General features: G+C 45.6%; 1 protein-coding gene across 1 annotated transcript; it reads right to left on the reverse strand.

Annotated features, from left to right (window-relative positions):
- Nucleotides 1-469: 469 nt before the first annotated feature.
- LOC145162670 (ubiquitin domain-containing protein DSK2a-like) lies at nucleotides 470-2,837 on the reverse strand. Its single transcript, XM_079081747.1, has 6 exons — nucleotides 2,479-2,837; nucleotides 1,822-2,354; nucleotides 1,654-1,731; nucleotides 1,448-1,488; nucleotides 1,312-1,343; nucleotides 470-881 (listed from the first exon to the last, which is right to left on the reverse strand). The coding sequence occupies exons 1-6, from the start codon at nucleotides 2,708-2,710 to the stop codon at nucleotides 733-735; spliced, it is 1,065 nt and encodes a 354-aa protein (XP_078937873.1). The 5' UTR covers nucleotides 2,711-2,837; the 3' UTR covers nucleotides 470-732.
- Nucleotides 2,838-14,093: the final 11,256 nt, after the last annotated feature.

Below are 14,093 nucleotides of genomic sequence, written 5' to 3' on the forward strand. Positions count from 1 at the left end.
CAATTCATCCATCAAAATTGTTCATGGCCAGAAGTGTTCATGAATATTTCACCATCTAAGAGTCATAGAATTCAAATTAAGCATCTATAAGGAAAAAATAAATATCTTAAGGAGTCCTTTTGAGGCAGATAAAGAATCAATCAAACTAACTTCACTTTTAATTGCTGAAAAATGAGATAAGCCTTCCAAATCTCTAATTCTATCTCAAAATCGTTTGACACAAAGAGAGATTCAAGCCCTAGACGCTTAAGGCATTACAACTCTCTCATTTCGTCATTTTTGGACCTCTAAGTTAAGTCATGGATGGTCATAAACTACCCTGACATTCTAAGTTTATAGTTTTATAGTCCTAAATAAATGTTAAAATATAAATAGATATCACATACCTTATTTCCCATCCTTGACTTGACTCCATCATTTATTTGATGACAACACAAAATAAAAAATAAAAAATGGAAACCAAAATCAATATCAACCAACATAGTGAAACTAAATTGCAACAATCAAAGTTTGTGACACATCCAAAACACCCGTAACTCGCATCATAATAGAATTAGATCCATCCAACATGATCCAATTCCCAAAAAATTGGCTTCAAAAACCATGTAATGAGGTAAGCAACGACACATTACATGTTAACAAAAGCACGTGGGTTTGTTACTGGTAATCATCATCCCCAAAAAGAACAGTCATAGTCATATAACACACATAACACGTGTGGCCTGGAAGCTTCTATTGACCACCAAGTAGGCGGTCAACAGCATCAGGAATGTTACCTTCGGTGGCTGCCAGTGCCAGGGCTTCAATATTCCGACGTGTATCAGGAAAACCCATTTCTTCTAGTTCTGCAACTTCACTAGCGTACACTTCTTCTGGGCCCACTGAAACAACAAGGCAGGGTGAGTCAGCAAAATCTCCAAGTGCCACGTCAGATAATTAAACAGGTTATCTGAAAATAAAGTTGCTAATTCAAAATAATATTGCATAGAATTTTCATATGTTATATGAAGACTAAATATCATATTTGGTCCATTCATGAAATTAAAAAGAAAATGAAATTGGGTAGTAATGAGGAGCAGATTGTGGGGTGATATAGTCATTTTACCGTGACATGGCATAGTAAAGCACACAGTGTTGGTCTTGAGAACAAATGGGGATTATGAAACCATGAAATAGAAACCAAATTTGATAAATAAATAAAAAAAAAAAAACTCCTAGTTTCGACCCAAATTAAAAATAATCTCATATTTATTGCACTATAAGGAAAAGCAACCATATATGATTATATGAAGTTATTGGAAAACGAAGAACCTGTTCCTCCACTTGTTTGACTCACACCCATCCTGCGTACAAAAATCCAAACTTTACATTCAACACCAACTAATATGATTTTTATTTATTTTATTTCCTATGAATTATCATGGAACAAAAGTTTGACCTAATTTACCTGGTGCTTTGTTGCTGACCAAGTTGGGAGAAAAGAGATTGCTGTAATACAAGAGTTTTGCAGCATTATCATAAAAATAATAGAATATCATGTCTACTTATATGTTGAACACTTGAACTTGATTCGAAATAATAGAAATTTAATAATAAAAAAAATGCAATCGTATTGAAAAAAGATACACATAGCATAGCTAAAAGCTAATGTACCTCCATGTTCTCTTCTGAATTCATTTGGGGATTGCGCATCTCTGCAATTGGATTTGCATTTGCATTTACGCCAGACATCTAATCAGTGATTAGTGAACTATGTAAGCATTCAAACCCCAACAAACAACTAAATCGAAAGATAATGAAGAAAAAAGAAGAAGCAAAAACCTGATTCATATCCTGCACATTATGTGAAACAGCCGGATTTGACAGGTCAATCACAGCAGGATGCGTTTGAGTAGCACCACCACTACTACCGCCGTCTCCACCATCACTACTACCGCCGTCGCCACCACCAGCTCCTTCTGCAATGCGTATAAGATTACGTATGAATTCAACGCTTGTGTGTCTTACAATCTCTGTCATCTGACTGAAGATGGAAGGATCATAGAGTATGCTAGCAAGGTCTGGATCCCTATCAATAACTTGACGCGATATAGGGTCACTCAACAAAATGTTGCGCATAACATCTGGATAACTCATCATGATCTGAGCAAAAGGCTGATGAATAGTTTCCACAATCATGTCTGGGTTCTGAATAAACTCATGCTGCATTTGTTCAAACTCTGGAAATCCACTCAAATCAATTGCATAAGCTGGTAAACCACCAGATCCACCCCTTGTTCCCTCTTCAGCTGTGTTATCGGATGCATCAGGTAGAACACGACGAACCAAATGAACAGTGTGCTCTGCCTCCAAACCTGTGGATCACAATCGGAAATCATACAGCTACAGTCGAAAAAATATTTACAACAAAACGAAGCATTCGAGCAAAACTATATGGTGTTTGTAAACATATGATCAGATATGGTTGAAGTAGAATACCATAGCTCTTTAGAGTCTGATCGTCTTTGAGAATGCCGCCTTTATAAATCAAACGCTGCTCTTCCGCAGGGATGTCACATGTTTTTGCAAGCAGAGACTTGAAGGATTGAACAGACGAGTCGAGGCTCACCTGAACGGTGAACTTCGTGCCGTCAGTACAACTTACGTTAATGGTAACAGCGGTGACGGCCCCGCCACCATCACTACCGTCGCCTCCGCATCCGCCTCCCATCGTATTCTCCCGAAATGAAACCCTAGAAAAAACCACAAATCGAATGCTTTAAGAGCCTGAAGAGGAAATCTCTGTGTAGTTCTCTATGTGCTCAGTAGCTCAGGAAACGTATTCGTACGTTTAAATCTGGAGAAGGAGAAAACTAGAAACAATTTGCATCCCTAAAGTATGTAGAGTTTGTCACTTTTCTCACTATACTAGTAAAACCTTTAGACTCCCCAAACTCAAATACTTTGAAACGGTTAATATTGATTTTAATTAAAGATTTTTCTCGGCAAATGGTTGTGATTAATGATAATATTGGTTAATCGTAATGGTTGAAAATACGATTAAATTAAAAAATACTTTACTATAAAACTGAAAAACATAAAGTAGGTTGTTATAAAAAAAGTAAACAATTCAGTGTTTATCTTGGTTAATGGTTAATATTGCCTTTTAAATTTATGGTTCTTTTTTCTTTCTTTTTTCTTTTTTTTATTATTTTTATTTAAGTTTATGATTAATGATTAATATTGGTTAATCATAATTATAATTAATTGGAAACTATTTAATTCCAAATAATTGTCTTTTAAATTTTCAATTTCAAATATAATTACATATAATGTATTTAATATTATATTATATTAAAAACATTTATTAATATTATTGATTCGGTTCGGTTTTGGATGAAACCATAACCGACCCATATGTATTTGGTTAATCAAAAATAAATATCACATCATCTTTTTTAGTAAGGGAAAATGATACATACGACCTATGAGCTTTCTAGGGTTTACCCTTTTAGTTACTTAACTTTTTTTGTGGCTTTATAAGGGAACAAAGTTGTGAGCAACCTGTCTTTTTAGTCTTGTTACCTAAACTAGCAGGTAGATATGCCACATGGCACATATAAAAACTGATTTTAATAATTTTAAAAGCCAAGTCAGCCAAATAATCAAAATTAAAAGTCAAGTAAGCCAAACTTCCCCATCTTGTCTCCTTCAGCGTTTCACACAATCAATTGAGAAATTCAATCGGAATTTGAGTACAAAATCCGGAAAAACACAATCGTTGATTTGTCTTAAATATGGAAAAACCTTAACCACGTGATTTGCAAATACCTTCAAGACCTCATTAACAATAGCATCCAGTAAATTGATTTGTAGAGAAATTTTCAAATAGCTCCAAAGAAACGACACTGGTGGTCTTATCAACAACATCAGGAACGGGCGGTGGTGGGGCTGAAACTGCAGCGGCGGTAGAAGGGCAACGACGGCGGCAGGTGGTGTTGGAAACAACGATGGAGACAACGGTTGATGATGACGGAGGGTTGCGATGACAATGACGGATATACTGCTTCGTTTACTGTTGGCTGGTTGAAGAGGGACCAAGGGAAAACAGTGGTGGTGATGGACCATTTGTAGTGGTAGGTTACGAAAAGAGGAGGCGGAGAGTCTGCCACCATCGACTGTGGTGGTCCTCTTTGCTGGTGAAGTAAGGAGACGAGGGAGAGTGGCGTAGGGTGGGGCCTCGTAGCTAGCTCGATAGAATCAGGAAAGGAATGATGGTGGGGCTCAACCAAGACTGAACAAGGTAGTTTGCGGTGGGGCTGTGGTGGTCGATGGCTCCACAGCGGTGGTTCGAAAATAAACCGGAGGAAGGTAGATTTCTACATTTGCTTCGATCAACAGAGGAGGTGTTGATGCTCGTGGGTTTTGCTCCGATCAACGGATTTGTAGTGGATGGGTACTGTAACATCCGGATTCCCAGGTATCTTATTTTAAGTATTTATTATTGAATTTTAGAGGGGGACTCGGCGAGTAGGCGCTCAGACTCGCCGAGTGGGATCGCGCATTCCTGGTCTGCTTTAATGAAGGACTCGACGAGTCGATGCGTGGACTCGGCGAGTCCGCATTGTAATTGGAAACCCTAGTTCTAGCGGTCTGTGCCCTATTTAAAGGCCTTTATAGCCTCCATTGCGGCCACTTCACCCCTGAGAAACCCTAGAGAGAGAGAGAACGTTTATAGTGCAATAGGAACACTAATTCACCATTTCTTGTGTGTTTTAGCAAAAGAGAAGTAGTTTCCAACAAGAGGAGGTCAAGGGAGCTGTGGATCCAGGGTTTTCAAGTTCAGATCTACACTATTGAGGTATCAAATCGAACTTCCTTTCTGTTTTGGGTTAAGATCTATGATTTAGGATTTTCTATAACCTTTGAAGGCTTGAAGAGTAGAGTTTATGGTCCCTTGCTGGGGTTAGACCTCATATCTGGACCCATAGAGGTCCAGAGAACCTTCCCCATTCTGCTTTATGCTTGTTCATGGAGGATTAGAGACTACGTTGCCATTTTTAGAGTTATTTCTCCATTTATGACTTGATGTGGGTTGCATGCACGTAAAGGTTGCACCTTTACGTGATCTTTGAGCACTTGAAGGCCAGATCTATAGTTTAGAGAAGCAGATCTGACCTCATAAGGTCATTTGAGAGTAGTTATGGGAGCAACTCGCCGAGTCCATAAGTGGACTCGACGAGTCGAGTCGGGGTTGCCCCGCGATTCGTGACAGGTGTAACCCGTCGAGTGGAAGAATGACTCGACGAGCCAAGAGAGGCTGAAAGGATTCAAAGGAACCGCATGGACTCGCCGAGTCGCCCTTGTGCACTCGACGAGTCGGGTCAAAGTTTGACCGTTGACTTTCGTTGACTTTAGGGTTCTGGTCAAGACTGAGTCAGGAGAGTTCAGGGAAGGGTAGAATGGCCTTCTACCCAATCTGTAGAGATGAGATCATGAGAGAATATTGATCAGAGATGTTATCTGAATAATAGGAGGAGGCTAAGTCGGGACGTTGAGCACGAGAGTTTATCTGACTTCATTGAGGTGAGTCTTCTCACTATACTGTACCTGGAAGGGTACCTATGTGTGACCGGAAGGTTTTGTATGCTATGAGATGTATGTGCTATATGCGGTTATGTGATATGTATGTTATGTATGGTAAGGACCGGAAGGTCAAGATGTTATGGACCGGAAGGTCAAGATGATATGGACCGGAAGGTCAAGAGGTCACGGACCGGAAGGTCGATACGGGTAGGACCGGAAGGTATACCGGGATTCGGGACGGAAGTCCCCTGAGACACATGGATCGGAAGATCCTATAGAGTTATGGCCTGGAAAGGCGTATGTGTGGTATGTGGTATTTTGGGGAACTCACTAAGCATTTATGCTTACAGTTGTTATGATATGTGTTTCAGGTACTAGCAAGGATCGCGGGAAGGCGCCGGCATGATCCGTACACACTTATAAAGTTTATGTTATTGAGATTCTGGGGACATGTTTTGTTATGACACAGTGATACATTATGTTTTGTGATTATCATGTGATTGAAAGTATGATTTAAAAATGAAAAATTGTTTTGAAAATTTACGTTGTTACAAGTTGGTATCAGAGCCTTTGTTTGAGGGATTCGGGTGCATCTTCAGATGAATCTGAACTCAAACTGAGGAATTGAGAAAGTTTTGCATAAAATAAACAATTTTTCCAAGAGAGTAAAAGATTTTGAGAAAGGCAGAAGGAAGCAGTGTGTACGATCAGCCAACGCCTGAACGGTGATTTCCCAAAATACCCTTACATTATGTGTTATGAGATATGTTATGATATGATATGCATGCTAGAGTTGGCTAGGTATTCATATTAGGACTAGAGTGGCCTGATTTTGTGATGCCTTAGCCTAGAAAGGATTTTGCTGCTATGTGATGCTTGAGAGCGAGTAGGTAGCAGTGAGGAGCTGATGAGGGGTCTACCGAAGGGTAGCCTATGCCAGTGAGATATAGAGTACTTGTGATCTGGGATCCAAGGAGGAGGACTTAGGGTGAATACTGATGCGGTGTGGACGGTAGTATAGGGCCCGTACTACTGAAGACACCGGAGCAGTGCACACTCTAAGTAAGAATCCTTTGGGTACTAAAGAACAAGTAGGGTTGAGTTATCGAGTGCGAGTATGCTCGAGCAGATCTCTGATATTATTATGATTTATTTCAGAGACATCATGGTTGGGACACGCCACAGACCTGAGCCGAGCGGCGTGAGTGACGAGGAGCTTCGTCAGATGATCCACGATGAGGTGGCAGCGGCGATCCGGGCCGAGATTCCGGAGATGTTTGGGTCTATCAAGACCACGTTGATTGAGACTTTTGATGAGCGGTACGCCGCGGTGACTGAGGTGGCGGCTGCAGCAGCTACCGCAGCTGTGGCTGCTGCCAGGCCTCAGGGAGGTGACCCGTTGTTGTTTCGGGAGTTCAGCAACACGAAGCCACCAAAGTTTGATGGGACGCAGGATCCAATCGCTGCGATGAGATGGATTTCTGACATCGAGGGATGCTTCTACACGTGTTCATGTCCGGAGCATCTGAGGGTACGGTTCGCGTTGGACCAGCTTCGCTTGGGAGCGAAGGATTGGTGGAAGTTCGTGACGGCGAGCTTCACTCTTGCAGAGATTTCAGCGGTGACCTGGGAGAGGTTCACCACCATGTTCAGAGATGAGTATGTTCCCCCAGTGGAGAGGGAACGGTTGATTCAGGAGTTCTTGACCCTCAAGTAGGGTACTGATTCGGTTACTGTGGTTACCAGGAAGTTTCATGAGAGGGCGATGTTCTGCCCTGAGCACGTGTCTACTGAGCAGGCACGCATGAGCCGGTATTTTGGCGTTTTGAGGAGGGATATTCGGGAGTTCGTGTCGAACTCGACTTACCGGACATTTGCTGAGCTCCAGGCAAATGCCCGGAAGAGGGAGATTGAGTTGGAGACTCAGGCCAGGGAGGAGGCCGAGTCTCAGAAGGTGGATCGGCGGCCGTCACAGTCTCAGCCGGCAGCCAAGCGGGCAAAGTCCGCTGATACGAGATCTGGAGGCCAGAAGGGCCGCACTTGTGGGAAGTACAACAAGGGACATGATGGGTTCTGTCGATCAGGCGCTTGCTACAAATGTGGCAAGGAGGGGCATATCACAAAGGATTTCCCCAAGGGATTTATGGTTTGCTTTCATTGCAACCAGACTGGCCATCGGAAGGCCGAGTGCCCGCAGTTACATCAGGGGTCAGCACAGGGATCTGCACCTGCTGCTAGGATTACCGAGGTTCGGCCAGCGAAGGCCGAGGCACCGAAGGCTCGTGGGAGAGCTTTCCAGTTGACAGCGGAGAAGGTCCGCGCAGCGCCAGATGTTGTGGCTGGTATGTATTCTCTATTTATTTATGTTGAATTGAGATATTGTGCTTATATTATGATGTGCGTAGGTACTTTTCTTGAGAGTTCTGTACCTGCCTTAGTGTTATTTGACTCGGGTGCGAGTCGATCATTTGTGTCGATAGCGTTTAGTCGGCACATCAGTAGCCAACGAGAGGCGTTGAGTCGACCTCTACGAGTTTCCATAGCTGATGAGCGAGCGGTGTATGCTACGGATGTGATTCGAGGATGTGTACTCGAGATCTTCGGTGTTGAGTTCCCGATAGATCTGGTCCCGATAGCGATGGGGGACGTGTGTGTCATAGTGGGCATGGATTGGTTGAGCCGGTTTGGGGCTGTTATAGACTGCGAGCGACAGTTAGTGACGATACGAGACCCGAGTGGGGGAGTACTTACGGTGTACAGCGAGGGTACCCGATGTGGGTCGCCGTTTTGTTCAGCCGCCAGAGCGAGACAGAGTTTGCAGCAGGGCTGCAGCGGGTTTGTAGCCTATGTGATGGACACACGAGAGGCCGTTGGGAGGCCAAGTTCGTTGGATGACGTTCCGATAGTGCGTGAGTTCCCGGATGTTTTTCCCGAGGAGTTGTCGGGTGTGCCTCCCGAGAGGCATGTAGAGTTCCGCATTGATTTGGTTCTGGGGGCAGCGCCTATCGCCAAGGCGCCTTATCGCCTTGCGCCGCCAGAGATGCAGGAGTTATCCTCGCAGCTTCAGGAGCTGCTGGGGAAGGGGTTTATTCGACCGAGTAGCTCGCCATGGGGAGCGCCGATCCTTTTTGTCAAGAAAAAGGATGGTTCACACCGAATATGTATTGATTACCGGGAGTTGAACAAGTTGTCGGTCAAGAACCGTTACCCATTACCGAGGATCGACGATTTGTTCGATCAGTTACAGGGAGCGTCTTGGTTCTCCAAGATTGATTTGAGGTCTGGGTATCATCAGATGAGAGTGCGTGATGAGGATATCCAGAAGACGGCGTTTAGGACTCGTTATGGGCATTACGAGTTCGTGGTGATGCCTTTCGGGCTCACCACTGCACCAGCAGCGTTCATGGATCTCATGAACAGGGTGTGCAGACCGATGTTGGATCGTTCGGTGATCGTGTTCATCGACGATATACTGGTGTACTCGAGATCTAGAGGGCAACACGAGGAGCATTTGAGAGAGATCCTCGGGGTATTGAGGACGGAGAGGCTTTATGCCAAATTCTCCAAGTGCAAGTTCTGGTTACGGGAGGTCCAGTTCCTGGGGCATCTCGTCAACCAGGATGAGATTTTGGTCGATCCGGCCAAGATTGAGGCGGTTATGAGTTGGGAGGTGCCGAGATCTCCCACCGAGATCAGGAGTTTTCTGGGATTGACCGGCTACTATCGGAGATTTATCAGAGATTTCTCCAAGATCGTCGTGCCTCTCACCAGGTTGACCCTGAAGGGTGTTGCTTTTTCATGGGGTCCGGAGCAGCAGACCTCGTTTGAGACACTTCGCCAGAGATTAAGCGAAGCCCCAGTGTTAGCCCTCCCGGAAGGGATGGAGAATTTTGTGGTGTATTGTGACGCATCGATATCAGGGTTGGGTGTGGTGCTTATGCAGAGAGGGCATGTGATAGCGTATGCATCGAGGCAGCTGAAGCCTCATGAGACGAGGTATCCCACCCACGATCTGGAGTTAGGGGCGGTAGTGTTCGCCCTCAAGATCTGACGTCTCTATTTGTATGGGGTTCGGTGTACTATATACACGGACCATAAGAGTTTGAAGTATTTGATGGATCAGCCCAACCTGAATATGCGCCAGAGGAGATGGTTGGATGTGGTAAAGGATTACGATTGTGAGATCCTGTACCACCCGGGGAAAGCTAATTTTGTATCTGATGCGCTGAGTCGTAGGGCGGAGAGTGCCCCGATTCGAGGTACTTGTATGAGACTGACAGTGATGACTCCGGTGTTGGACACCATCCGGGAGGCCCAGGCAGAGGCCGTGAGACCGGAGAACCGCAAGAGGGAGCGGGTGATTGGTCAGGTACCTGAGTTCGTTACCGATAGCCGAGGGCTAATGACCTTTCAAGGTCGGATTTGGGTGTCGTATGCAGGCGGGGCACGTACCATTTTGATGGAGGAGGCGCATAGATCGAGATTCTCGATCCATCCCGGGGCCACTAAGATGTATTTGGACCTGAAGAAAGATTATTGGTGGCCCTGTATGAAGAGGGATGTAGCATGGTTAGTTGAGAGGTGCTTGAACTGTCGCAGGGTTAAGGCCGAGCACCAGCATCCGCATGGCAAGTTGCAGCCGCTTGAGGTTCCCCAGTGGAAGTGGGAACAGATTTCCATGGACTTCATCACCAAATTGCCAAGGACCGCGAGGGGTGTCGATGCAATTTGGGTGATCGTCGACCGGCTGACGAAGAGCGCGCATTTTCTTGCTATCAGTGAGAGCTCTTCCGCTGAGAGGTTGGCCGAGTTGTATGTGAGAGAGGTGGTATCGCGTCATGGGGTACCGATCTCGATTGTATCAGATCGAGATGTACGATTCACTTCCAGGTTCTGGAAGAAGTTCCACGATGAGCTGGGTACGAGGTTGCATTTCAGTACCGCCTACCACCCACAGACGGACGGGCAGAGTGAGCGGACGATTCAGACACTCGAGGACATGCTTCGAGCATGTGTGTTGGACTTCGGAGGAAGTTGGGACACGTACTTGTCGTTGGCTAAGTTTTCCTACAACAACAGCCACCATTCGAGTATTGGCATGCCTCCCTTCGAGCTGTTGTATGGGAGGAGGTGTCGGACTCCCATTTGCTGGGGAGAGGTAGGGCAGCGTGTGATGGGTAGCACTGAGATACTGCTTCAGACAACAGAGCAGTTACACCAGGTTAGATAGAGGTTACTGACGACTCAGAGTCTTCAGAAGAGTTATGCGGATCGGTGAGGATCCGAGCTGGAGTTCCAGGTGGGAGACTTCGTACTCCTGAAAGTGTCTCCTTGGAAAGGAGTGATCCGATTCAGGAAGAGGGACAAGCTGGGGCGCCGGTACATCGGTCCGTTCAGGGTGACTGCGAGGGTGGGCAGGGTAGCTTATCAGTTGGAGCTACCTGCGGAGTTGAGCCAGATTCATGATACCTTCCACGTGTCTCAGTTGAGGAAGTGTATAGCCGACGAGTCGGCAGTGGTACCGCTGGAGGATATTCAGGTGGATGCGAGCCTGAATAATGCTGAGAGACCAATCGCGATCCGGGATCGGAAGATCAAGGTTATGAGGAACAAGGAGGTGTCCCTGGTGCAGGTCCAGTGGCAACATCGGAAGGGGTCCGAGCCGACTTGGGAGCCGGAGTTGGAGATGCGGGAGCAGCATCCAGAATTGTTTGCCGAGCAAGACTTCGAGGGCGAAGTATGATTCTAGTGGGGGAGAATTGTAACATCCGGATTCCCAGATATCTTATTTTAAGTATTTATTATTGAATTTTAGAGGGGGACTCGGCGAGTAGGCGCTCAGACTCGCCGAGTGGGATCGCGTATTCCTGGTCTGCTTTAATGAAGGACTCGACGAGTCGATGCGTGGACTCGGCGAGTCCGCGCTGTAATTGGAAACCCTAATTCTCGGGGCCTGTGCCCTATTTAAAGGCCTTTATAGCCTCCATTGCGGCCACTTCACCCCTGAGAAACCCTAGAGAGAGAGAGGGAGAGAAAGAGAGAGAGAGAACGTTTGTAGTGCAAGAGGAAGACTAATTCACCATTTCTTGTGTGTTTTAGCAAAAAAGAAGTAGTTTCCAACAAGAGGAGGTCAAGGGAGCTGTGGATCCAGGGTTTTCAAGTTCAGATCTACACTATTGAGGTATCAAATCGAACTTCCTTTCTGTTTTGGGTTAAGATCTATGATTTAGGGTTTTCTATAACCTTTGAAGGCTTGAAGAGTAGAGTTTATGGTCCCTTGCTGGGGTTAGACCTCAGATCTGGACCCATAGAGGTCCAGAGAACCTTCCCCATTCTGCTTTATGCTTGTTCATGGAGGATTGGAGACTAGGTTGCCATTTTTAGAGTTATTTATCCATTTATGACTTGATGTGGGTTGCATGCACGTAAAGGTTGCACCTTTACGTGACCTTTGAGCACTTGAAGGCCAGATCTATAGTTTAGAGAAGCAGATCTGACCTCAGAAGGTCATTTGAGAGTAGTTATGGGAGCAACTCGCCGAGTCCATAAGTGGACTCGACGAGTCGAGTCGGGGTTGCCCCGCGATTCGTGACAGGTGTAACCCGTCGAGTGGAAGAATGACTCGACGAGCCAAGAGAGGCTGAAAGGATTTAGAGGACCCGCATGGACTCGCCGAGTCGCCCTTGTGCACTCGACGAGTCGGGTCAAAGTTTGACCGTTGACTTTCGTTGACTTTAGGGTTCTGGTCAAGACTGAGTCAGGAGAGTTCAGGGAAGGGTAGAATGGCCTTCTACCCAATCTGTAGAGATGAGATCATGAGAGAATATTGATCAGAGATGTTATCTGAATAATAGGAGGAGGCTAAGTCGGGACGTTGAGCACGAGAGTTTATCCGACTTCATTGAGGTGAGTCTTCTCACTATACTGTACCTGGAAGGGTACCTATGTGTGACCGGAAGGTTTTGTATGCTATGAGATGTATGTGCTATATGCGGTTATGTGATATGTATGTGCTATGTATGTTATGTATGGTAAGGACCGGAAGGTCAAGATGTTATGGACCGAAAGGTCAAGATGATATGGACCGGAAGGTCAAGAGGTCACGGACCGGAAGGTCGATACGGGTAGGACCGGAAGGTCTAGTGGGATTCGGGACGGAAGTCCCCTGAGACACATGGATCGGAAGATCCTACAGAGTTATGGCCTGGAAAGGCGTATGTGTGGTATGTGGTATTTTGGGGAACTCACTAAGCATTTATGCTTACAGTTGTTATGATATGTGTTTCAGGTACTAGCGAGGATCGCGGGAAGGCGCCGACATGATCCGTACACACTTATAAAGTTTATGTTATTGAGATTCTGGGGACATGTTTTGTTATGACACAGTGATACATTATGTTTTGTGATTGAAAGTATGATTTAAAAATGAAAAATTGTTTTGCAAATTTACGTTGTTACAAGTTGGTATCAGAGCCTTGGTTTGAGGGATTCGGGTGCATCTTCGGATGAATCTGAACTCAAACTGAGGAATTGAGAAAGTTTTTCATAAAATGAACAATTTTTCCAAGAGAGTAAAAGATTTTGAGAAAGGCAGAAGGAAGCAGTGTGTACGATCAGCCAACGCCTGAACGGTGATTTCCCAAAATACCCTTACATTATGTGTTATGAGATATGTTATGATATGATATGCATGCTAGAGTTGGCTAGGTATTCATATTAGGACTAGAGTGGCCTGATTTTGTGATGCCTTAGCCTAGAAAGGATTTTGCTGCTATGTGATGCTTGAGAGCGAGTAGGTAGCAGTGAGGAGCTGATGAGGGGTCTACCGAAGGGTAGCCTATGCCAGTGAGATATAGAGTACTTGTGATCTGGGATCCAAGGAGGAGGACTTAGGGTGAATACTGATGCGGTGTGGACGGTAGTATAGGGCCCGTACTACTGAAGACACCGGAGCAGTGCGCACTCTAAGTAAGAATCCTTTGGGTACTAAAGAACAAGTAGGGTTGAGTTATCGAGTGCGAGTATGCTCGAGCAGATCTCTGATATTATTATGATTTATTTCAGAGACATCATGGTTGGGACACGCCACAGACCTGAGCCGAGCGGCGTGAGTGACGAGGAGCTTCGTCAGATGATCCACGATGAGGTGGCGGCGGCGATCCGGGCCGAGATTCCGGAGATGTTTGGGTCTATCAAGACCATGTTGATTGAGACTTTTGATGAGCGGAACGCCGCGGTGACTGAGGCTGCGGCTGCATCAGCTACCTCAGCTGTGGCTGCTGCCAGGCCTTAGGGAGGTGACCCATTGTTGTTTCGGGAGTTCAGCAACACGAAGCCACCAGAGTTTGATGGGGCGCAGGATCCAATCGCTGCGATGAGATGGATTTCTGACATCGAGGGATGCTTCTACACGTGTTCATGTCCGGAGCATCTGAGGGTACGGTTCGCGTTGAACCAGCTTCGCTTGGGAGCGAAGGATTGGTGGAAGTTCGTGACGGCGAGCTTCACTCTTGCAGAGATTTCAGCGG

This window comes from Lactuca virosa, chromosome 3, assembly GCF_052849685.1.
Source record: "Lactuca virosa cultivar CGN04683 chromosome 3, Lactuca_virosa_CGN04683_v6, whole genome shotgun sequence".
NCBI lineage: Eukaryota > Viridiplantae > Streptophyta > Magnoliopsida > Asterales > Asteraceae > Lactuca > Lactuca virosa.

Coding starts and splice junctions, on each gene's coding strand:
- LOC145162670 (XM_079081747.1), bottom strand. CDS start 2,710: ATGGGAGGCGGATGCGGAGGCGACGGTAGTGATGGTGGCGGGGCCGTC. Junction 2,355..2,478: donor TCAGACTCTAAAGAGCTATG/GTATTCTACTTC, acceptor TGTGATCCACAG/GTTTGGAGGCAGAGCACACT. Junction 882..1,311: donor TCAAACAAGTGGAGGAACAG/GTTCTTCGTTTT, acceptor TTGTTGTTTCAG/TGGGCCCAGAAGAAGTGTAC.